The sequence below is a fragment of the Synchiropus splendidus genome, chromosome 1 (assembly GCF_027744825.2).
Source record: "Synchiropus splendidus isolate RoL2022-P1 chromosome 1, RoL_Sspl_1.0, whole genome shotgun sequence".
Lineage (NCBI taxonomy): Eukaryota > Metazoa > Chordata > Actinopteri > Syngnathiformes > Callionymidae > Synchiropus > Synchiropus splendidus.
Genome location: NC_071334.1, coordinates 55643403 through 55669020, shown reverse-complemented (window position 1 = coordinate 55669020; position 25618 = coordinate 55643403). Strand labels below are relative to the sequence as shown.

Sequence of the window (25618 nt, the reverse complement as noted above, 5' to 3'; positions counted from 1 at the left end):
CCAGTTATTAACCATCATACATTAGCGTCACCTAGGACTGATCACAAACTTTCAGTCTGAACTTAAAAATGTCTTAAATGCTTTCAAAAGAATATGGCCAAACTGTTTCAAAGTTTAAAGCATTGTTTACTTTTAGAAACAATGCGCTTAATAATAGTTTTAAAATACAATTTGTATTCACATTTATTTAGCAAAAAGCAATAACACATCTAATTTCAAATGAACGGATGCTGTACAAATGTGAGTGAATGATAAAAACTGCAGGACTAAAAGTTCTCCTTTGTCCTGCTCCTGTAGAATGTTGGTAAAGGGCAAGGTTGCAGCATTGTACAGCGTTCATTAGTACATTAGCATAAGCTTGTTCCAGCCTCACTGAGTCTTGAGTCTTTTAAAAACATAAATATCTGCCTTGCAAGACACAAAACCCAACTGTTTCACAATTGACAATTCCAGTAAAAAAAGGACGAAATGAATGCATCGTGTTAATGGTGGAAATACTGGTTACCCGCATGTAACTCTAGTTCTTTGAGTGCAGATTTTACTATTGGTTTGCTTGTTGCTGCTGTCGGGTATATATTTACGCACCGTTTTAAAGGTGCAACTGAACTGTACTTAAATTCAATACATTTCAATTTAGTATGGGGCCACATCACATACAGCTGCGAGGGGATCTCGAAAGACAGGACAGATGGAGGACAGGCAAATAGTCTTGAATTTAACTTGAATTGTGGGACTAAAATGTTACAAAAACAAGGAGAATGAAATTACGCCATAGGATTAGACTCATAAAACTTAATTCACCATATGTTGTTTCATATTATTTAACAATTCCCAGAATATCTCATACGCATCAGAAGGCCTTTCTAAGTGGTGAATATCTTTGTAACATGATGGGTAAAAAATACAAACAAAAACAAAACTACTATCTTTTCTTGCTTTTTCAGCTAGCGCAAACCTCTGCCAAGCAGCTTCAGTCAACCTCCAAAAAAACATCCTTCAACATAAATAAATAATCCCTGATCCAACTGCCTAAACTGATCTTTTCTCCCATTGTATAATAATTCTTTACTGATTAGTTCCCTGTCTCATCTCATACTCACACTTTAGAATAGGGAACATTTATCACACACTCACTTCTTCATCATCATTCATCAGCCAGTAATAAATCAGTAAAGTAATATATAGTGTCTTGTTAAGACTGACTAGGTTTGAGCTTGGAAGTTCACTCTGAACCATAACCATAGGGCCGGGGCCCATGGTTGGGCCACAAGCGCCTCCTGAAGATCCGCTGAAAGTTTTTTTGTTTTACACATTTGGGCTGCGAGACGCTCCGTTTTAATACAATAGCCACTTATGGTGGCAGTAGTGTGTCACTGAATTGACTTGACAGCTGCAAATCTGTGATAGTTAACTATTATGGAGACGTTTTTTTGAAAAGAAAAAATGAGAAAGAAAGTGATGCTGTCTCCCCTCCAACAGTAAAAACTGTTTAAGTAGTTTTGAAAATTAGAACATTTTATGCCGATACTTTCATTTAGACTTTGTACTTTTGGAGGTTAAATAAAATATATTATTTTTATTTTATGATATTTAGACATGGTTTTGTTAGATTTATTCAAAATTGTATTCAGTTTTTCCAACTTTCTCAACATTTTGCATCAAGAGTATTTTTATCTTTAGTAAATTTGATGAATATGACTTGCACCCGGTTCTGCTGCTGGTTGGACTTTTCACTGACAAATAAATATCTTTGCAATGATCACATGATTTCATGTCATGTCACAAGGTTTTGCTTTGTTTACATGTAAGCAGATGAAATATTGTTATTGATCACAAATGAAATCAAGATTAATGAATCAGTTCTATTGAATGGGCCCCGGGCTCCATTTGTTCTGCGAAAGGTTATTAACTGACCTTGTGTGGAACGTACTTTGCCCATGTCTGATGTACAACATGTTTACACTGTCAGCATTGAACAACTTTTTTTAATCGTTTTAACAAGAAATGGGAAATGAAAGAGGGTGAACCACATGTCTCTCCGAGAATTCTTGAAACTAAAGCCAGCATAGACACTTTCAGTGTGCGCCTCACATTCATACAGATGTAGCACAATTTTGAGGTAGCTCTGCAAACTTCCATCTTCCACAGGCCGCCTGATGCGAGGCACCAGGCCAGATCAAGCCCTCGAGCCATGACTTTGATCAAACTGAAGTCGACAAACTTCTCGGAGCATGAGTCACAATTTAAATAGTTTTATTAATAATAAGATTTTGTGTCGTTTTCTTCAAACGTATCAAGCTTTTCCGAGGACATCAGTGTGTGTTCTCAGCACACCTCACACACCCCCTCTACATCATGTGCACTAAGAGAAGGAAGAGGGAGGGGGGGAAAACAACCTTCACACTAGTTGTACAAACTTGTTCCTTTTTTTTCAGAGCGTTACTGGATGTTTCCTGAGGACCAAGACAGGAAAAAAAAAAAGTGCAAAAATGCAGGGAGAGACATTTCTGATAACTGCCTGGGGCCAGCAAGAGAACACAGACACGCACAGGTGACACAAACACACCGCTTCCTCACTCAATCACTGCTCACTGCGTGTCTATATAAGAATAGTCATGTTGTGACATCACTTTACCGCATGTGTCAATTTATAATAGAAGCAAAGTACCAACGTTAAATTGGGTCTCACCTTCAGCAGTTAACACAGATTTTGAAACAGAGAGAGCAATTTCAAATTTGTCCCCGATGGCTTTGTTAGATTGTCTTCCAAAGTTTGTACCCACAAACATCTCACACAAACAAATAAATGACGAACAATCGACACACAATTAACAGTCCCTCAAAATAACAATGATCATTACAAAACAAAACTGCAAGACGTCTTATTCTGAGTGCATTTTATATGAAGCTGTTTAGTCATGCGCCCCCTGGTGTTGAGAGTTCCACCACCATTCAGAAGCATCATTACAGCCCATTTGTTCCCTTGGGTTCACACAAGTCATTTGTGTGCGTCAATTGGTCAAACATCCGATTCACACGTGGACATCAAACATCAAACACTCATCATTACAGAATCAGTACAGTTAGGAGGGGTGAAGGTGGAGGCAGACGCGCGACCCCCCCCACACATGCACACACAGACTATGTCAACCAACTGCAGCAGTCAAAAATGAAGTACGTCAAGTTCTAAGTGGGATCAAGGAGGACGGTGAACACCAAATGTTGGGGCATTATTAGGAGTCATAGAGGATTAAGAATTAAATTTTTGCATTTATGGGATGGACGTTGACTTTGACTAAGAAATAAGAATCCTAGGACATCACTTCGGTCTTCACCTCTTCTCTCACGGCTGAATTCAAAGTCTCTACAGCACTGGAGAACCTTGCTCACAGCTAAAGGTGTCTTCATGAGACGGTAGGAACTTAGTAGGGATTATGACTCAGTGTGAACCAAACTGTTTTACAGCTTTCAAATCTATAACCGACATCCACTGTCTTCCACACCTGGTGCCTGGTCAGGAGCCAAAGTTAAGAGGCTCAGATTCTCCTTTACTGAGGCGTGTTGGGGACAACTGACAGATATGACCGCGTCAGTGTGACTTAGGCCTGTGCCCAGCAGGACACACCTCACAAGCAAGGTGCCCAGGAAGCATCGGTTCTATTCTAAGCCTGTCCCCATCCCTCCATCACTCGAGAACAAGACCCCAAGATAAGTGATCTCCTCCACCAGTGCAAGCTCAGAGGAGCTGATCCTCATCCCGGCCACTTAACAACCGCTCCAGTGAAAAACATAAATGCTGAATAGTGAAGATAAATATGGCTGCTCACCAATTCTTAAATAACTGGTTCATGACAAACTAGGAGAAGAATTCAAAAAGAGGCAGAACATTTTGAAAGCAGGAGTTGATCAATGGTATTCTGAGTTTTACATACGATCCAGTACTTTCAAGGTCATCTCACTCCAATTATCCGATGAAGGACGGAAGAGTGGCAGCACATTTATGTCATTGAATTCAAGCAGCACAATGTATTTGAGCATTGGTCAGTTTTCATTGCTTTAAACACATAAAAACATGTTCACATTTGTGTCCCCAGCAGGCGAGAAGGATGGATCTACAGAAGAGGCAGAGACACTGAATTGACTGAGGTGTTCCTGAAGTGAAAACCGTAAAGATGAACTAAGGCACAGTGCTCTGCATGGTGGCGAACGTTTGAGCTGCTCAACCTGGACAGTAGACAAACACACACAAGGACAATGACTTCTTTATCTGTTGGTAGTTTTTTGTCTTCCCGCTACTGAATCTTTGGATCCGACACCGCCATCTTTGTCGGGGCTCAGCTGGTGTCATTTTTTCCTTCACTTCCACATGACACATGAAAAGTACATTTAAGGACCAAACCTGCACAACAACACAGAAGAGGAGGAGCTTGAAGATTCTCCAGCAGATGATGAAATGCAATATCTCACAAAAACTTTAAAATTCCATAAATAAGGAAAACATTCACTTCTTTAAATATGTAAACAAAACGTATTTGGTGTGGGTGCGAGAACTACTGCACTCAAGTTAGTTGCCATTTCCAAACGGCTTCACATCCTTAAATCATTCCCTTAAAAACAAATGAAGGAACCTGTGTTATTGTGCAGGAGACGTCATGGTACAACTTAAATAACAAAATCAGGGAAAGACTAGGTCCTCGTCGTGTCCTTCTTGTTTGTCTATTGTCATCACATTAGGAGTCTCCAGATTTAAGCTTGAGCCTCTGGATGCCAGATCCTCGCGTGTCCACCCGCAGCAGAACTGCAGGCCGGTTGAAATCTGCCAGAACGTCAAGAGGCGTTCGCTGAGGCAGCAGAGTGGGACGGATACGCTCGTGTCTGCTCGTAGGGATCAAGAAAAGCTCTGTGGATTTGGAAATTAAAAAGTGAGGGTTGCCGGGAAGAGGCGTTCCATCCAGGAATCTGACTCACACCTCTGTACCTTCCTGTGTTTGTCTGTGTCAGTCTGCTCATCACAATTTTTGTTTCCCTGATACAATAGAGCGATAAATCTCGTCATCCAGCGGCACATAGCGCCCTCTGCTGGAGTCCAGGAAGCAGAGTCTGTCACTGACTGCACTGGGGTCAAAACCCTCTCGGCGCAAGTCCGTCTTCTGAAACTTAAACGTTCCTGGTGACAAAGAGAGAGAGGATTTGACGTCAGATAAAATGGTATCATGCGACATTAAATCATAGCCTTTGCAACCATCCCCCCCCACACACACAGAGGAGAGGCAACATACCTGTCTTGTTGACTTCTGGAAGGAAGCGGAGAAAGACTGGCCGGGCATAGGGGGGAAGAGCCTTGTCCATGTCCTTCACCAGCTTCTCCAGATCAGAGGAGTGAGACGGATCAGCGATGGCCGCCATCCCAGCTTTTCCTTCAGCACCTGCGTCATCAAAAAAAAGTGCTATTTATTACGAGACAGGCTGTTTAAAACTGAAACTTAGAGAGACTGACAGATCCCAGAGCCATCAGTGAGTGGATGGAAGACACACATGCAGCCAGATATATGTAGGATGTAAACAAACGTTTACATACACAACTATGTCGCTGGAACCAAGACCACTTCCATTTCCACATTTCTGGACGATATAAATGGGTCTATATGGCAAGTGAACACTTCCATTCTTCCTCCAATGACTCATGGATTTCCAAGAACTCAACTCTCTCCTGACTTGGAAGTTGAAGTTTGCAACACTGGTCTGTTAAACGTAAAGTAGTATGACTGTGTTCGACTGGCCATTAATATTTAAACACGCATCACCTAAGCATTAGAATGATGTACCATCTAAGCAGCCAGGTTCCTTCAACACTTCAACATTAAAATGTAGCTCAGTGCCCATTTCTTGTACTTAGTGCCCCTCTGGAGTTGATTTTGAAACGATGACAGAATGAAATGATAAATTTCACTTGTCTCTCAGATCTTTTTCTCTCCCATTCTGTGAATGTCTGCCTTTCCTTTCCCCACAGCTAATAATGCTAGTGCAAGATTTATTTCAGTGACGAAAATAAATTCATGCTCTTTTTAATGAATAAAGAGACAAAACAATTGGTTAGAACATTTTGCCCAGACTGTAGTTCACCAACACTGGAGCCCTCACAACTGCCCTGCTCTTCTTGTCTCTTGTTGTGCATGTGTATGAATGGAACACACAGACACACACACTGTTCAAACTGAAAAAAGAAAACGCAGACATGCTCTGAACCGAATCAGGTAAATGGTTACGATTTTCTTCACACACAGTTCCACTCTGACTGTTTTGTTTTTGCCATTTTTTCCCTCATCAGTTATAGTTTAACTTTCTTTGTTCCTTCTGTCTCTTGGTCTTACAGTTACCAGCATCACTAGATGCTTGAGTTGGAACAGAGTCACTTTGAAAGCAGCGAAATGACAGAACAAACAACTGGAGCCAGACTTAAACCCAAAAGCTGAAAAAATGTCGAGTCCTGGTTTGCTGGATGACACAATATGCAAAAGCAGGATCTGTTCTGTTGTCTACGCCTACATTGGGTGTTAAGATGTTTCAATACTTGAGAGAAATTCTGTATTATTCCAGCACAGACGTTAAAGGCAGAATGAAAGGTGACTGTTGTAGAGATCAGCACTGTAAACAAAAAGAGCCTGGGAGGGGGGTGCGTTGTGGTAACAAGGGGATCCATCAGTAACCTGATCTTTAGATGTCTGTTTTGCTTGGTTGCCATAGTTACATAATTGCTGTCACCTTGAGTGCTGGTAAGAGAGTGTTCCAAAACAGCAGGAGGGCTAAATGCTGCCGTGCGCGTCTTTACCTGGCACTTCTACGCCGTAGACGACAACATCCTTCATTTCCAGCAGTCGGCTAAGTGTCCCCTCCACCTCAGTAGTGGAGACGTTCTCGCCTTTCCAGCGGAAGGTGTCTCCCGTCCTGTCCTTGAAGTACATGTGCCCACACTCGTCCATGATCAACACATCGCCTGATGACAGACATGTCAGGAGTCAGTTCAGTGGATTTGACAGCCGGGGAGAGTGTGTGTGTGTAGGTGTGAGCATGAGTAGGTGCGTGTGAGTGAACTGCAAACCGACCTGAGAGGTAAGCACTGTCTCCTTTCTTAAAGACACTGTGAGCGATCTTCTTGCTGGTTGCCGATTGGTTGACGTAGCCATCAAACCTGCGCAGAGGGTCGTTCTGAATGATCCTGCCGACCAGCTGACCAGGCTCGCCTTCGACAGATGGAGACAAAGGTCAAGTCAGCATTTGTGGAGACTATAATATGACGCCATAGATGCAGCAGGTCGGAGACTCCACCTGGTTTACAGGGAATGCAGACCCCGTCACTTCCTCTGATGAGCTCCATGGTTTCTTCATCCACTCTCACCAGTCTGATCGGGTAGATGAAGGGCAGAATCTGGCTGTTGAATCCACAAGCTCCCACCTGAGAACCCGAGCGGAGCCACCCAGTTAAACCTGCAGCGCTATCTCTTCAGTGACATCACGAGACACAAACCTTGTTGTCAAAGTTGCCCAGGCTGCAGTTGCACTCTGTGGCTCCGTAGAACTCTGCGATCTGCGGGATGTTGAAGCGGTTCATGAACTCCTCCCAGATGGACTGACGCAGGCCGTTTCCCAGAGCCATGCGAACGCGATGCTGCTTCTCTGTGTCGCGTATTGGCTGGTTCAGCAAGTAGCGGCAGATCTCACCGATATACTGGACAATCTGGAGACCCGAGGTGGATATGAGGGTCAGTGTTTCAAAAGGAGAACCGAATGGTTTCCCAAATCAACATGATGCTTACAGTGCAGTTGTACTTGACACAGTCGTCCCAGAACCGAGACGCTGAAAATTTGCGTTTGATGACGACAGTCATGCCGTGGATGAGACACTGGCCCACTCCCACAATGTTCCCTGCAGAGAAGACGACGATAATGATTGTCATCAACATTCACACCTTTGATGTGAGATTGTTACAGTAGTAGTATACAGTCGTACAAGTAATACACTGGTCCCGCCAACAGAGCAGATGCTAGGTGCGAAACTCAGGTCGGAAATTATGCTCCATTTTTTTATGCATTTATTTACTTTTATTTGTAATGACAAACACCCTCTTAAAAAGTCTATGGTTTTATTACATTTAAAAGGGAAAAGGTACAACTGAGCCATAGTCACAGCTTACATTACGCACTAGATAAATCAATTCAAGATAGGGAGCTTATCAGCATGAATCCAAGAGGGTCCTATCTTTTTCTACTTTAAGTCGGCTCTAGAATTCCCTTTTTTTTTTCTCATGGTGCTGAGACGGGACTGAAAGTTACCTGCGGAATGGTAGAGCGGAAGACAGTCATACAGCACGTCGTCGGATCTCATTCTGAAGCCGTAATACACCAAAGATGCCATGCGGTAGAACCTGAAACCCAGGGTCAGACCACACAGTCAGCGCGAGAAAGAACAGGTCTTGAGCACTTTGAAATCCCCCTTCCAAGTATAGTGACACAAAAACAACTTCTTGCAGATTATCTGTGCGTCATGAATTCCTACCTGCTGTGCACAACAATGGCGGCCTTCGGCATTCCAGTGGTTCCTGACGTGTAAATGTAGAACAGGCGATCTGAAAATAAGAATCGTTTTTTACAGATTTTTAACACCAACATGGCTTGAACATTCTTTACCCACTCTTTTATTACCTGTGAAACAGCGCTGAGGGCGACTGGGGAGGTGTGTCGGGGCAGCGTCCAGCAGCGGCTCCAGACACTCGGTTCCTTGTGGGACCCGTTTTGGATCCCAATCGCCAGAGCAGAACATTTGCACTGCTTTCCCCATGGAGTTGTGGATCTCAGACACAGCTGCATCGAGAAGAAGTTGGACTTATTAGGATGAACTGCACATGATTCATTATACTTCTTAGGAATAAAATACTGAATCTGAATAAACCATCATACTTTTTGCTTTTTGGTTTCAGTGAGAGTAAAAAGAGAAACAAAATCCACAATGTTTGCCTTTCATTTTTTACATTCATCTTATGTGTGTGTATAGTCATAGAGTAAAGAGGAAAGATATGCTTGCCTGTGTCAATACAACCTCTAAACATCCATCTGCTGCTAAAACATGATCGCAACGGGACAATAAATATTAGAATGAATTCAAATAAAAACAAATAATGTCAGCTTTGCATGAGCAATTTAAAGTTTCAAACAAGTTAAAGACCTACTCAACACTTAATAATGCTAGCTGGATTGCTGACTCGACCAAACATTTCAATCACTTCAAGGCAAACGACACGTAGCAAACCCAAGATCAAGCACCAAGAATAAAGCACCCCTCTGAAAATAATTACAGTTAGTGATAAGATCGGAACTTTGCAGTTTGAACACTGACTTCAATCAGGTCCACTCTCCAAACCTCACAAACGTGATTAGCTATCAGCTGGTTAAAATGTGTCTCGGCTTATTTGATAACGGGTCATTTGATCATGGCGGCCTGCACTGTCTTTATATATATATATATATGGTTGGTTTTGTTCAGGTCAACACTTGGACTTGCGGCAAATGCAATGCAATGGTTTACAATTTATTTTTTCACATCCAAGTCCCTGACAGTACTTCTTTCCTCTCTCCATATCCTGTAGAGCACTGAAAAATGAGGTCTGCACCTCAGTCGAACATAAGTGTTTAAAATACCTCGATTGGAATTACTAAGTACATATCACTATCAATATAACTGATGGAGTAAACAGAGAAACAAACCTTACAGACAGTAAAATACCGATTTGCTGTACATCCTCTTTTGACTTACATGATGCGCGAGTGTCCATCTCTAAAATCCTTTACTGGTACACTCAAGTAAGTCACCCCTAAAATTCTCCTTCCACTTCTGAGTGATTGCCAAATTAACACAGTTCTCTGCCAAGATGCAGCAAACAAGACGTGGCTCAACATTGCAGGTCTGTGTGGAGATGAAAGTGCAAGTGAACTGGCCTCCAATCTCATCCATGAATAAGTGGTTGCAGTGTTGGACAGAGGACCTGGAGAGTCAGTATGACACGCTGCTGATTGAGCTAAGGGATTGAGCACAGAGTGTGGCTCCCATACCACACCTGAGCTGACCTTCTACAGATCAACAAATACTTCAGAAGAGTGGGCTCCTGTTGACTCCAACCTGCCCAGGTAGTCTACATTCCAACCACATTCCAACATTCATGCATTCTCTTGTATTGCAAAGACCTTCTACTGAGCCTACATTGACTTTTGTATCAAGGAGTTTGTTACACAAACACTGTTCTCTGTCACTTGCCCAACACGCAGCTGTCAAGCTACCATGTTGACTACCTGATGACTATGTTCAGAAACTGTGCCAAAGTTGATTGATTCAACACCATTCTGCTCATCAACTCACCTTCGGACCATTTATCTGACTGCACTCTGACCTGAACTCCGCCGATTGTCAACGCGGACTCATCTCTTCATCACTCTATCCTTCTTATCAGGCATTTTAAAAGCGTATTGACTGGCACTCAGGAGACGCCATCTATCTTTTATGACCTCAGCTGCTCTCTCACTGCAGTCCTCCTCTCATCACAAGAGAGGAGCAACTGTCAGCACAATCCGCAGGCAGCAGCCGTGCTCCTTACCGTCGGTGAGCTCCGATCCAAACACCACAGCTTTGGCATTGGAGATGGTCACACAGTGGACCAGTGCTTCCAATCTCAGGTTGAAGTTGATCAGTGCGGCCTCCACTCCGATCTTGGCCATGCCCAGCCACAGGCCCACATACTGGGAGCGGTTCTCCATGAAAAGGGCCACGACGTCACCGTCCTGGAGCAAAACCCCAAAAACATCAAGCACACAACCAATCTGCACGGCTCTTAAGGGCAGACAGTTTGAATTACCCTGAAACCGCGCTGCAGTAACAAGTTGGCAACTCTGTTGGAGTATTCGTCCAGCTGCTTGAAGGTCCAGCGCTCCCCGGTTCCCTCGAAGATCAGAGCAGTTTTGTCCCCGAAGCGTTGCACGGTTTCAGCAAAGATCTTTGGAATGGTGTTCTTCTCTCTGAGGTGGCGCTTAACATTCATCTTCACACGCAACAGCACACTTGCCGCACTGGAGACAGACAAGAACGTTAAAATGAACACAGAATACTGGTAGCCAATTTAATGTTATCACACAGCATTATGCACATCCCCTGACAAATAGCATCAATAACAAGGCATTCGCAGTCATATAAAAGTATAATTTCAGTGTGAGGCTATTCAGAGACTGAGAAGGAAACACATTGATCATTGACAGCTACCAACACATCTCCAGCCAAAGATAACAAAAACAGCACTATAACTTTACAGTCGAAATGTCACGGTGGGTGTGTGTGAGGGGCAAAGTCTCACCTGGAAAAAAAAAAAAAAAAAGGAAAATCTACCATGATGATTCACACACTACAGTAGGTGATTATGAGGGTGAAAGCCAAAGCTAAACATCCCTCAAAAAATAACAAATAATTTTAAAGATAAGTAGATTTGCTGTATCTTGCTGCTGAGTTTGTGTAAGGCAGGGTGTGAGTCAAATATAATATACAACAATTGAAAATAAAATAAACTAATACCTCAGAGGGAAATGTTCAAGCAATAGTTGAGTCACACGTCACCAGACAGGGGTTCTTAAGTTCATATTTGTTTTGGATGGTCACTTTGCTTTCATGTTGTATTCTACAGCACGTCTTCTCATTCAAAAAAAAGAAACAATTCCGGTTTTTAGTTCCAACTGTTCATGTCACAATGAATGACATATGCATACACTGACCCACCAGTTTACGTAAACACAAACAACTCACAGATAAAGCAGGTTGCTGTCAAAGCTTGGGTTTTGCATCACGCTATCACATGTAATAACTAAGGTTATAAGATTAACATGTTTATTCATTCAAGACTACTGTCCTTACAAAAGGTTACAGCAGGTCGTTTTTGTTTGACCACTCACACTGACAAAAAAAGGAAGTAAAAGAAAGGCCACGGTGACCGACAATGGTAAATATTTGCCTTTGAGGTAACAGTTAAAGGTTTTCCCTCCACCTCCCCCCTCTATTGTCCTCTCTCAAACAGAGTACCTGCAGAACTTCAAAGTTCAACGAGACAAAATGTAGAACTGTGAAAGACTTTTCAAGACAACACGCGTCAGAATACTCACTGTAAGTCTCTGCCGATTGTTTTGGCAAAAATCTTGAGGAAGTGCCAACCTCCACTGCCCAGGTAGAAGATCAGGATGGCAGGTAAAACCTGGTACCAGGGCAAGCCCACCAGCAGCCTCAGCACAAACAGCAGGGCCGTGCAACACGCAAGACGCATCATCCTGGAGGGAGACACAATTCAGAATTAAGCGATATATATTGACACGAAGGACATTATATCATCTGAAATGAAATAGATATGTGATTACAAAAATAAACAAAAAATGCTGAAGACGAAATACTGAGCAAAGACAGAACACAATAAGAGACAAGTCTTGTGGGGATAATGTAGATAATGATAAGGAAAAAGAGAGTTCCACATTCATACAGCGAGAAAACAAGACATAGAAGTGGCATTACATGTTTCAATGCATTAAATTTTTTTAAGAAAACCATACAGATTTAAAATATGTGAGAAACCATAATATCAAATTGACAGAATAAATAACTGTTCTAAATGAAATTAAAATGTCAAAATAAAAACTGTTGACTTTCACACTACATGAATGAAAAAAAAAACCCCAAGAAAATAAAAAGCAGATAAAATGTAACTTTTTTGAATGACGGTTCATAATATCCTCTCTAATGCGCTTGAGTGCAAAAATGCTGAGGATGCTTAAATGAAGCAAACCTCCAGGGTACAGACAAGTAAGCGCCAAGGACGTGATCCATGGAGACCGTTGAGACCAGAAAATACCAAGTGTTGAGGTCGGCTTTAGGAGTCACCTGAGAGTGAGAAAGACGATCCGCAACTAGTAACTGATATCTTTGCTCATCACTTTTTTATGCGCCAAATGAGGTAGCGATAATATTAAGCTGGGAATTGATAAAGAGCATATGTACAAGTGCAGCCAGAATACATGAAGTAGCAAGGCACTGAAGGTCTGTGGATAGAAATGCTTCTGACATGATTTTTTTTTTCTTAAAATGGATGCAAACTTTTCGATTTGAATCATGAATCAACTAACCCATCATACAGCACATCATAAATAATGAACCAGGATATAGGTCATGCATTATTTTCATTGAGACAATGTCTCAGAGAGAGCCATATTTATATGATGTGGCAGTTGCTGGGACGCGTAGGGAAATGATGTTGGCAGAATTGTAAAGTCAAAACAAAGATTTTTCATTTGGAAGACGAGGGCACGACTTTATTCTGAAATCCCCGCCTGTTTGGCAGTATATGTGTACATCTGAAGGAAAAATGAAGCCGGAAATAACTGATACATTTTTTGTCTTAGTCGGTGAGCACGTCGCACTGACACGGAGCAGAGCACATTAGGAGGTGTAATGAATGTGTGCCGTTTGCTGCTGCAACCGGAAATTAAGCGGCATCATATTGCGGCTGGGGTTGTTGAATCAAGGAGAAGCTCCGTCCACAGACGGCGCCACGCGTGTTTCCACACGGGGCCTTCGGTTCCAGCTGGTGAGCCTCAGTCTGACCTGATGGAGGTTATCACGGTAATCGGCGCGACAGAGGAGCAACGCGTCCGGCTGCTGTGTCCGTGGCGGCCGGGCGAAAGTGCGCCTGCTGGGCGCCGCCGCAGAGGCTCAATGAGACCAAACAATTCAGGTCGCTTTCAGTTAAATGACGCCAGTTCATTGGGAGGTGCAGGAAGCCGTCGCCCGCAAGGTTGATAAGGGTCTGCCTCGCGTTCTCGTAGCGAATCTCAAGCCCAACACCGCGGGGGCGCGCGGTCACCTCCGGTTCAGGCCAGTGACGAGAGCCACACATACCTTCCTCTTTTCCGCACAGTCACAGCATGAAGGTGCGCAGAAACCCGAAGACGTGCGGCTCGTTGATCGGCTTACAGGCCAGCCCGTCGTCCACCCTCCGCCGCCGCTCGCCTCGTTGCTAAAGGCGCACCGGGATCCCCCTCCTGTGGTTAATACCAGCGCGCTCCTTCCTCCTCCTCCGGCGGCTCGGAACTCAGATCCTCCTGCCAGTCAGGACGACTTTGACCCCACAGTCATCGTCCCTCTATTGTCAAGCAATCCTCGATACAATTTCAGGCCACATTGTGGCTGATAAGAATCGCCAGCAGGAGTAATTCAAATGACCTTATAATTTTCCGCTCTGATCCCGCCCACCGACGTCAACGTAGCGGGAATATAGTGCGAGTGACGTGTCGAGAAGCCAATGAGCGACCGCGATGGAAGGCACGCGCCTGGACCGGCAGGGAGGGGTCTGCGGCACTTGAGAAGGGGAAATGCGGTGCTGCTGCTCCGGAGCACACGGAACACACGCGGCAGCGGAGGAGCCGGCTGTGAGATGGAGACCTGTCTCTGCCCCACGTTGCAATCTTCATTGCACGTCTTTCAACATGTCATAAGGAAGACGAGGAGGGTCAAACATCCACCCACCTTATAAGTGTGTCATTACTGTCAAACATATATATATATGTCAAACATATATATATATATATATATATATATATATATATATATATATATATATATATATATATTGGCATTGTCAGTACAAAGTAGGCATTTTAAGATAAAAAAAGATGTGTTGAAAAAGTACACCTGGTGTCAATTGTTTGTTAATAAACCAGTTTAAGTTGACACTGCAGGCATGTTGGTCATTAGAATACTAACCAAATGAGTGATTTCACTGACAAAATAAAGAGAGAATATACCTAAGAGATATGTGTCCAAATGTCAAGGGAACAGGTTATCAGATGAGACTTGGTTCTGGAGATAAAAAGCCTCATATGTGCCAGCCTTTACCTCAGCTGTGGTCGTATCCTGATAAGGAAACGGCAATAAATGAGCTCGCAGGTACATCTTTGGTTATATCTGACGTTATGTAAACTTACAAATGACATCTTCAGCACTCAAAGACAGAGCCATTAGTGTCGGAGACAGATAAGAACACGCCCCGACCCTGCACTGATCAATGCTGTCAACACAATGAGGGGCTGATGATTTGCAAACAGAGGAAGTGTTTGTCCAGTTTTGCATTGCAGGGTCGCGTGATGACAGACAGGAAACTTTCTAGGAAATTGACAGTGGCATTTTAACATTTCTCAAGAGATGTTTGGTTTTTTTTTTTTTTTGTTTGTTTGTTTGTTGTTGTTGTTTGTTTTGTAGAAATCACACAAATCCGCATGATGACAACAATACAATACCCGCAATCATTCTACACATTTATCAAGTCAGTGAGGGACAGTTTAGAAACAAACAAAAAAACAAACTACACATTAAATTCAAATATCCCCAAGGCTAACGCCATATTTGTTACATCTTAGAATCTGATTTTTTTGAAAGGACCTTATGGTGAGACCAAAAAAAACCCTTCCATTTATTTATATCTTTGAATTAGGGCTGCAACAAATAACTATTTTTAGCTTTAAGGTCTTTCCATTATTTTGTCCAACCCATGTATGACGTATACATGGGTTGATGAACAATGGTGTTGTAAAAGGTAATTTAAAAAGGAAAAAAAATGAATATATGCTATGCGTTGTTTAGCATTAAATGTTGTCTTGGAACTTTGAATTAAATTGCTCAAAATGTTGTGTGAAAGGTAAGTGTCTCTTAATGTGTCCTATGAGGAATGTTTCCATACTTTGAAAGTTTTGGGTCTTGTAGCCTCAGCCATGTCTTACCTTACTGAGGACTGCATGAAGAGAGCGAAGACGTCACAGGTAGACGACTCATGAACCTGTCGGCGGCTAATTTAATCATCGACTACATTGTAAAAACTCAAAATCTTTCCAAGTTTGTCAAGCCTCATTTTTAGTCAAAATATCTCATCCCTCCTTGATTTAAGACGTTGCGTGACATTACAGCAAGACGGAGGGACTTCTTTTAAGACAATGCAATCTTCAATATGTTGCTTTTCCCTCTCGTTCTATTGGCAGATTTTAATCACTTATTTAACCTTGAAATCAAAGTGGGCTAAAATATTTTGACAAAAAATGAAGACTTGACAAACTTGGTAAGACTGAGTTTTTGCAGCATAGTCATTGCAGCTCTACCTTGAATGGCAGAGGTCTATGTTATTGATGAAATATCCTGTGAAGAGGCAGATTTCCTGTTTAAAAAATGAACACCTAACAATGTCTGAGAAGAAGAGAAGAAAATAATTTTAATAAGAACATGAAAATAAATACAGTGTGATTACATACAAACGGATGACTGTGGAGTCTCAGTCTAACAGGAAAAAAAGAGTAAAACAGCCATGTTTGGGATGATCAGATGTCTGAACGAAACGTGTAAACCAACTCAGAGAAAATGTCCAAGCAACATTCTCACCAATTACATCTGTCAATTTTCGCCTCAGTCCTCGAGTTCCAGGCCAAAGTGGTGATAGAGTTCTCGTGTGGTGGTTCCCCTGAGAACGGCTGAAACACATGCAGCAAAAATGAGTTTAGGTCTCTGCAGCCGATAACAGGGTCAACTCCCCCTGTTCTTCCTGTCAAACAGCCCACAAGACACTGAGCAGGCAGAGTTCAAATATGTGAATCACACAGAAGACGTAGGAAGGGTGAACATCTAACTCACACTTTTAACTTCCCTTTAAGCAGCTTATTTTGTCATAACGGCGGAACAATCAGTAAAACATGACGGAGCATGTGGTCAGTCTTAACTTTTTAGATCTGAGGGGCAAAATTAAAACACAAATATTCAATCACAAATGAAAGCCAGACTCTGTGTCTCACGCTTCTATTCAACTGGTATGGCATTTCATAATGTTATTCATAGTACGAGGTTTCTTTCATTCTCCAACTGATACAAACAACAGCTGGTGCTCCTCTTCCGCGATGCAAATGAATGGGATTTACTGAGGGTGTGTGCTGCTGTAGTAAAGGGGAGCTGAGTTTAAAGGTGCTGGCCAACTTGTTTCACTTGTAAATGACTTGATACAGATGAAGACCAATTGAGACCAAGAAAGGGTTAAATGAAATCACCACTATATGTATATAGGTTGTAATTTTTGCCAAATTGAAACACTTTATTTCTCAAAATAATTGTAATGCAAGGCAACACAGAGGAAATGCACTGAATAAGATTATAAAAAAACCCTTACAGGAAACCCTGTTAAGTGGCTACTGAGAAGCCTCACGCCACAGTTGAACAATACATTCATTGTCATCAACATTTACTGACACACACATTCAAAACAAACAGCAGAGAGTAAAAATATCCAACACCGTCTGATCAGTGTGTCATTTTGTTGAATGCAATTTAATACCAACAGCCCAAATGAGAGACAAGGGGCCAGCTGTGTCCAGGGGTTACAACAGGGCACTTCCTCACATCTCCTCACTGGTTCTACAATTGGACCACACGTCTCCTCCCACTCGCTGTACAGTACAACAGCACGCCAGTGTTCAAGTGTAGTCTCTTTGTAAAAGTGTGCGTGTGTCTGAGATGGTGAGGGAGAGCTGAGAGAGTGAGATGGTGTTAGTGTGTATTTGTGCGCCAGACAGGCAGAGATTGTAAATGTGTGCGAGCTGAGTAAAAGACCATTATTGTGTGAGAAGCGAAACGCTGTCTATGCTCACAGAGAGGCCTTTACCATCCTGACCTTGCAATGTATGAGCAAGCAAGAGACGGGAATTTAAATAAGTAATTTACATTTAATTTCTTTTGAGTGGCAAATAACAGAGCAAGAGCTGAAAACGTATCTTTGTGACAAAGATTATGAAGTGATTGAGCACAGCAGGCTTAACTTTTTAATTTTCATTTTAAGTTATGTTGTTTTGTGTGTGGTGATTTAGACCAAGTAACACCTAATAATTTTAATCTACACATTCACTGCTTTACCCACCTGTGAAAAACAAGATGTTGCAACAGAGAGAGTGAAAAAAAGAAAAAAAATATCTGACAATGAGGACGAGGGTTCAGAAACTGCTTCAGGCTGAGCATATTTTTACCACACACAGAGAGAAGAAGAGTCAATGTTGCATCAGTTATGCAAAGACCATAATGCGACTTGGCTCTGATTCATGGAATGTTTCCTTGGAGTGTGTAAGCACAAACATCAGAAAAAAAGAAAATGAACTTCTTGACATCACCCCTCCCCCAACTTCTCTCTGGCACACTTTTACAGTGCATAGCCCCTCACACTCACACATACCATACAATTGAACACAGGTGTCCCACAACTTTGCAGCACCACTGATCTACACAAAAAGAAATATTTTAATCAACAGAAGTTTGGTTAACACACTTATAAGTCAGCAGCAATCCTAAGTATCCCACAGTTATGAGACAAAAAGGCTTTCCATCTCACGCAAGTCATGTATTTGCATGTCATGTGATAAACAAGAGCTACCTTTATGATAAACTGGCAGATCCAGATTGAGGTGTCATTGTCCTACCTACTTAGCAGACTAAGGTTGTTATTTTAATGACACGTTATTGTGCATTACAAGATCTAAAACGTCTTCATGCACTACCAAGCTGACTAACATTGGTTTTTGTATTGAGGAATATTTCATGCCGAGTTACCTGACCTTTGCCAAGTCAGAGATAAACGGCTGGAGTGTATCCTTGCCACAGTTAGACAGGAAGTTAAACTAAATCTATGAGCATACAATTGAATATGAACAGTAAGGTAACACAGGGACAGACAGTGTATTGTACGTTTAACACTGGTATAAATAGTCACTATCTTGTGAGATGCATAAATTGTGATACATTCAATGGGTATTCAAATGTAGAAAAATAGAAGCACATCAAAAATTGAAGAATGTGAGAAACATAAAACTGTAGCGTATGTAACACTTTCTTAATTTACAAGACTTGAATTTAAACACCAACGTCCTGTAGTTTCTAAGACACATTAACATCTGATCAATGAAGCATAATGCACAACTAAGCTCACAAAATAAAGTTTACATCAACCATTTTATTCTCCCTAGCACATTAACTGGACTAAATCAATTATGAACAGTACTCACCTCCTATTTGATGCACCATGTCTGGATTTAAAATTCTCACTGCAATTGCTATTGTAAGAAGAATAAAGGAAATCTAATTGAATAGAAAGGCTCTTGACGGCGGGCAATTTCTTACCGATTCTACCGAGGAGAGACTGGCCAATGTCTTTGATATCGTTGTACTCGTGCAGCATATCAATATGATGATCCAGCTCTTCAACTCGATACCCTCTAAGGAAGACAATTCAGGTTAATGCTGTATTAAAACAAAAGACATCTGACAAATCATCTCAATATACAGTGGTACCTCGGTTTTCGAACGTCCCGGACTGCTTCGGATTTCGAAAGAAAATCCAGAACTCGAACGCCCCCGAAAGAAGCCAGAAAAAACATAACGTGCGCGGACCGATCAGCTGACCCACGGCGCGCTTTGTTATTCTGTAAAACGCAGCCTCTGTATGCAGACGTGTCCTGTTAGCTGCATTTACTGACTGTTTTTTCTTCATATTGAGGTGTAAAACCTTTCCTGTCTCCACACTGGACCGTGGTAGAGTGTCACAGGGGAGGTGCTCGCTCTCCACACCTCCGAGGCTGGAGCGCTCACTCCAGGGTTTGATGTCCTGTTGTGGGCTGGAGCTGGGACAGGGATGAGGCGAGTCTGGGACAGAGCGTTACTTGGTTTATGACTTTGTCACAGCCAAACTGCACAGAAGTGCACATTCAGAGCTGGACACGCACCGGGCACCTCTTCACTTCTGGAGAGACGTCACTCACTCGGCAACCCCTCCCACATGCAGCGGCCACACACATAGAGGAACAGTGCACCTGCAGCAGACACTCTACATTCACTCCTAGAAAAGACTATTTTAAGGCTTGGAACGCATTATTTCTTTTTCCATTAACTGTAATGAGAAAAATTGATTCAGATTTCGAACAATTCGCTTCTCGAACGGGCGTCTGGAACGGATTGTGGTCGAGAACCGATGTACCACTGTACAAATGGTATTTTATCCAGGCACTACCTGTACATGCAAATTTTCTTTACCGATGCCAGCGGCACACCGACAAAGCAACAAAGCACAGCTGCACTCACTCAGCTTCAAGCTGTGAGATCTCTGCACCCAGCTGCTCCTGCTTCCTCTCCAGCTCTGCCAGCTCCTCTTCAGGGCTGACTGGAGCAACCTCACTGACCTGTAGCTGCAAAGACACTCGAGCTACTTCAGTATGGAATGGATGTATGTGTAGATGTATCACAAGAGGTCTACTTACAGGTGACTTGAACTTTGAGTGAACCTTACGAGACTTTGAAAATGGGGTTCTTGAAGACAAGGGAACAGTCTAAGGTCAATTCTCCGCACACACAAGAGCACAGAGAGCTACGGTGCAGCAAGGTTTTCATGCACCAAATACAAATGTTTTGTTTTGCATGCACAGCGTGACGACGCACACACACATAGTGGGAAGTATAAAGGGTAATATTCTGTAGTCACCGAGCCTCACCTTTTCAGCACTTTTTTCAAGTCAGTGGCCGCTACTGTCGAGTTACAAGTGGGGGAGTGAGGTTCCGGGGGTGCAGCTGTGCTCATTTTGTCTCGATAATCTAGAATTTACTGCTCTTTAAAGTGCAAAAACTATGTTCTTCTACAGACAAACAGGACGTTTACAATTCGCGGCGGCAGACATGCGGAAGTACCACTCAAATGCCATTGGTTATCATCGTGAGAGGAGGGGCGTGAAATGACACGTGACATCTCATCGCTTTAATACGATGAAATACGATGGTTTCAACGCAAATGCTTTAGTAAAATCAAATTCTAATGTATTCAAAAAGGGTTGAAAAATAATATCACATGTTGAATGACTGTTCAAGTCAGTTTTAGGATACAGTTTAAAGGCAGTGAAGGAGCGCACAATCTGATCACAAGATGGCGCTAAAAGCACGTTGAAAACATCTGCTGTTCTCCTTTTAGTTTCCAAAGTGTTTCGCGCATAACCCCTAACTAATAACGAATATTGCGTAATCTGGAAATAATTTGAAGCTCATCCTGGTGTGTTTAAGCGCGATTTATTTGCACCGGTCCTCCATTAAATCCAGCAGCACTTTATATTTAATCAGCGGTGCATGACTGAAGCAAAAGGTCAAACTCACTCTCCAAACACGCGCCCTCTTCTTCAAAACCGCATATATTTCAGTTTTAAATGAAATGCTTCACTGGGTCCGTTTGGAGATTTAGCTCTTAAAACCCGCAACTAGATTTTGCCTTGATGATAAGGGAGAGGAACGAGGAAGGGCATAAAATCAAGTCCATTCTGTTTGGTTTTGTCCTCAGGTTCATTGTTTATTCATCAGGTGTTACACAGAGATAGAGAGAGCGGAGAATAAAAAATTCAAGCAGAAGGCCTTTTCTCCTCTTAGAAGTGGTCGGATTTCACACCGGTTGATAATGGCTCTTGTATGAAGTGAATAACAATGACAGCACACACATACATCTACATCATGAATTGGAGGTGCATCCCCAGCCACTTTCAGTCCATCTACATCAGACCTGGATAATCCGGTCCTCGAAGGCCCGGGGTGGTGCAGATTTCTGTTCTAACTTGTCAAGCGCACACAGTTCAGCCGACGAAGTTTCAGCTGAAACAAGCAGCACCTGACGGATGATCAAGTGATTACAGTGTATAGACACATGACTGCTGAAAAGGTGTCGTCTGGATGGGTTGGAACTGAAGCCTGTGCCCATGAATTTCCCACCCCTGACCTACTTGGATGTTTCGCTCCTGACACTGCATGCATGGTGAATGCATGGTTTCCTGTTGAGATGTGTGTCAGAGCGAAGGGAGGGACGTCTGGAAGAGCAGTACCCGCGACACTTTTCAAGTAACAATTCTTTGCAGTGATCAAAATGTTTTCATGTATTAAGAACAACTTTGTGTATTCTGACAGCAAACAAGTAGCTGCACAAACCTCAATTAACTTAACAATGCAACAATATTACTTTGCTTTGCCCTAGAAGAAACACTGCTTCGGCCCACAACGAGAAACCAGATGATTTTCAAACTATACAATGAGTTCTGTGGCCCACCTGAGCTCCTGTTTACCTCAACATCAGAGGATGGGGTGAACAGCAGGACAATGAGAGGTGCAGGAGGGAGGGCAGGAGAGGAGGAAGGGAAGGAAGTTTGTAGTGTGAGCTGAAAAACCTTCTATCTATCATGTTCATAATTCATGGGTATCTCAACCACTCTGCTGTACTGCATCTAAATTCCACTGCCAGAGAAATTATGGCCCCTGACCATAAAACAGACACGCACGCACACACACTGCACAAGAGATTACACTACAGCAGAAGAAGATGGAGAGGGAGAAGGGAGAACCACTGGAAGATGCATCAGTCAGAGCTGTGTGTGTGTGTGTGTGTGTAGTGTTATGTGCAGTAGATGGAGGGGCGATTCAAGCCATGTCATAAAGCATCGATGCAGCTATAAAGGCCATACTACGTCTCTGCTTACACTGGAGGCGATTATGCCTCTAAATAATACACACAACATAAGATACACAAACATTGCTGGTGCGCGAGTCACAAAAATGAATGATTAAATCCAAGAGTCCCCTTGGACAAAGGGATTAAAGCGTCACTTAAGTTGTGGGCCATGCAAAAACAGAATGGCAATGTTCCATCATGACACTAAATGGAACATTTTGTGTTTGTATCCTGTTGTTTTATGTGGAGGCAATATTAAAATAAAACCTGTCTTGGACTTTACTGGGAGGTGTCTCTTTGATAGCCACACGATCTACAGGCAATGTGGGGAATCAAGTGGTAGTTTAATGCAAGTTTTATTGTAACAATTAACAAAAAATAAAACCTGCCATACATATTTATCCTTAACAGCACAAATACACACTTCAGATTTTATAAACACAACTGTCCATCATGTCCAGAATGACAGCACATACGTCATGTACCACCAAATGGTAGCTCAAAAAGTAGGAATTCAGTGGTGGGAAATACAGCTTCCTCAGGGCCCACACTAAGTGCAGTGACTCTAGTGCAGGGGTGTCAAGCAAAAAGACAGGTGCAGAGCATTAAATGTAACTTTTATTCTTCTGAGATAATGGGGGGTTATTTGTTTTAAACATGAATGAGGCATATATAGAGTCTGAAAGACCTGGTGACCATATTAACAACAGATTCTCTGGGGAAAAAATGATATAAAATAATTGTTCTACTTTAATTGTAACTAAATTTTCTCCTTAAAAAAAAAATAGTTTTGTTGATCTGAAGTGGCGATATTTCTTTGTTAGTAGCCTGAAATCAAGCTTTAAACCTGCTGGATGCTGGAAACAAAGTGGCTGCAGGTCGTGGGTGTCTTGCCTTCTTGATGTTGCTGGAAAAGCTCTAAAAGGATGGTGAAAAGGCCATTATTACACTTATGAATACAGCCAACAACAGCTCTAGCCCTGGTCCCAGGAGTGGGACAGAGCAAGTCAATCTATCCCCAGACCTCCCGCCCTCTCCAATACCCAGACCCTTTCATAAAACTTAATTCATTCCAAAAACAGAACCTCAATGGTGAAGTTAAAGTCAAACCATCCACTGTTTTCAAGGATGTGTTCAAGCACCATCATTAGCTGTGGAGTTCAGCTTACAGTGAGTCGAGTCAATGTGTCTCATGATAGTCATTCCCTGCTGCATCCTTCTTGAGTCATGCAGGAATAAGTGGGAGTTTGAATATATCTACATCAGAGAGCGGCACATCATGGTCTGAGAGCTTTTCATGGCAGAAGCCTCTGTGATGTTTCCAGTGACGTCACTGAGCATCTCTTCATGCTCATGTTTGCCATCAGGCCCACTGCACCTTCATGTGTCTGTGCCTTCTGAGCCATGTTAAAAAAAAACAGCTGCTTTTATGAACTTGATGAAAAAAACAAACATTTTAATTTACTCCATGAATAGCCTGCGTCAGTGTGACTCATTCAGTTTAGCCTCTCTGTGCTGCTTTAATAGCCGTCGCCTGTATCTGTCAGGTCAGTGCATCATCACTTGATACTTATCCTTCAGTCTCCATCTTCTTTGTCAGGTGAAGACTGAGACTGGGATCTCTTCACAATCACTTCTACCCTGGTTTACTTTCAATACAGTCAGATATCTGTCAGCGTTCATGCTTCTCACTTGCCATTTTGCAATTTCATTGCAGAATTTCCTCCCCTCCAATTCAGAATCGTTTTCATTTGAAACATGGGGTTAAAGGCCGCAGGCTGCACAATAATACGCATGGTGCCATGCTTAAAATCCTCCGACATGACAGTCGGCACTGCAAATTGCAGCCCTAAGTAATGGTGCATCTCAATATCACAGACTAACTGGAGCAAATATCTGTTCGCCATTACTCTTACAAGTAATATATGTTTTTCCTCCGGCAACAGCAGAGCCATCAAGATGACTTATTGCTTTCTTCTGGCAATAAATGCAACACAACCGACGCAGATCAGGCCATTTGAAGTGACGGAAATAGAATGTGTGATTAAAATGACTTTGTCAGTGCTCCATTACCAGGACGCCGTCATCTTCATGTCAGGCTGCCGATATTTAAATGAATGGGAATCTAACCGTAATCTCTGCGCTGTATTGTGAAGTGTATTGTGCTGATCCTAATGTGTAGGATTAGAATCAGTTAAGGTCCAGAGGAAGCAGAGCAGTGACTGGGAGAGCGGGAGATCCGGGAGATAATTCAAAGTGTGAATTCTACTCCTGAAGGCAGGTAACTATCTGCTCTATATGTTGCTGTTTCTCTGAAGCAATATATCAAAGAGGACACTTGAGGAAAGCAAGTGTAAAGATTTTCTGTAAGAGGATAAAGTAGTTCATTTATTGAATATAAAACTGGATAAGTTTCAGTATACAATGCACCCAATGTTGTATAACAACAGGAAGCATGCCATACTGGATGGAGCACAGTGGTGACTATAAAAACACTCTGAGAATGCAAACACCAGCCAAAAAGCCACCAGTCCACTATTTCCCAATGACAAATTATTCTTAAAAAAAAGCCCCCAAAAAAGGCCAAGCTGGCACCAAAGATAGAAATTGTGGTCCATTGTATATATAAAAAAGGACACAACAATATATTTCAGAAAAAAAGTGAGTTCTTAACATCCTATCTTTTTTCACACTTTAATATGCATACTTTACATATACTGTAAAACATTATTTGTGTATGTGCGTTGTTTTAAAAAATATATAATTCAACATCCTTGTATGTTTTTAACACATTTTGAAACCCCTTTTTCTCGTCTCCATCCATTTTTAACATCTTTTTTTCCACATTACAAGAGTAGATTTTTAAATATCCTGATGAATTGGGGCTTCTGATCAATGGTTACAGAATGTGGATTTGCCAAAGTTCTGAAGGTTCTGCAATCAGAATGCGTTAATAGAGCTCCTTTTACGCTACTGCCACCAGCTGTCTAGTTGAGCAAATTGGACTC

General features: G+C 42.2%; 2 protein-coding genes across 8 annotated transcripts; both read right to left on the bottom strand.

Annotated features, from left to right (window-relative positions):
- Nucleotides 1–1985: 1985 nt before the first annotated feature.
- slc27a4 (solute carrier family 27 member 4) lies at nt 1986–16083 on the bottom strand. Of its 2 annotated transcripts, none has more exons than XM_053885207.1 (14): nt 15847–16083; nt 12190–12351; nt 10902–11112; nt 10644–10827; nt 8701–8859; nt 8555–8624; nt 8332–8423; nt 7815–7924; nt 7526–7735; nt 7327–7453; nt 7104–7241; nt 6830–6994; nt 5280–5426; nt 1986–5167 (listed from the first exon to the last, which is right to left on the bottom strand). In XM_053885207.1, the coding sequence occupies exons 1-14, from the start codon at nt 15861–15863 to the stop codon at nt 5010–5012; spliced, it is 1950 nt and encodes a 649-aa protein (XP_053741182.1). In that variant the 5' UTR covers nt 15864–16083; the 3' UTR covers nt 1986–5009. The 2 variants fall into 2 exon arrangements, with proteins under 2 accessions (XP_053741182.1, XP_053741191.1); XM_053885216.1 differs by lacking the exon at nt 15847–16083 and adding an exon at nt 13970–14333 and having other exon boundaries at nt 1987–5167.
- swi5 (SWI5 homologous recombination repair protein) lies at nt 16083–20803 on the bottom strand. Of its 6 annotated transcripts, XM_053885239.1 has the most exons (8): nt 20629–20803; nt 20398–20446; nt 20222–20325; nt 19265–19359; nt 19150–19197; nt 18324–18369; nt 16496–16584; nt 16083–16303 (listed from the first exon to the last, which is right to left on the bottom strand). In XM_053885239.1, the coding sequence occupies exons 1-8, from the start codon at nt 20712–20714 to the stop codon at nt 16215–16217; spliced, it is 606 nt and encodes a 201-aa protein (XP_053741214.1). In that variant the 5' UTR covers nt 20715–20803; the 3' UTR covers nt 16083–16214. The 6 variants fall into 6 exon arrangements, with proteins under 6 accessions (XP_053741214.1, XP_053741249.1, XP_053741205.1 ...); XM_053885230.1 differs by lacking the exon at nt 16083–16303 and having other exon boundaries at nt 16311–16584; XM_053885274.1 differs by lacking the exons at nt 18324–18369; nt 19150–19197 and having other exon boundaries at nt 16244–16255.
- Nucleotides 20804–25618: the final 4815 nt, after the last annotated feature.

Bases quoted from the DNA above. Each gene is read 5' to 3' on its own strand.
- swi5 (XM_053885230.1), bottom strand. From the start codon at position 20,714: ATGAGCACAGCTGCACCCCCGGAACCTCACTCCCCCACTTGTAACTCG. The intron at 19,198-19,264 runs GTAAGAAATTGC...TTCTTACAATAG, and splicing joins GTCTCTCCTCGGTAGAATCG to CAATTGCAGTGAGAATTTTA. The intron at 18,370-19,149 runs GTGAGTACTGTT...CTTTTTGTGTAG, and splicing joins CATGGTGCATCAAATAGGAG to ATCAGTGGTGCTGCAAAGTT.
- slc27a4 (XM_053885207.1), bottom strand. The intron at 8,625-8,700 runs GTAATAAAAGAG...TCTTATTTTCAG, and splicing joins CCCTCAGCGCTGTTTCACAG to ATCGCCTGTTCTACATTTAC. The intron at 7,736-7,814 runs GTAAGCATCATG...TCGGGTCTCCAG, and splicing joins GTGTCAAGTACAACTGCACT to ATTGTCCAGTATATCGGTGA.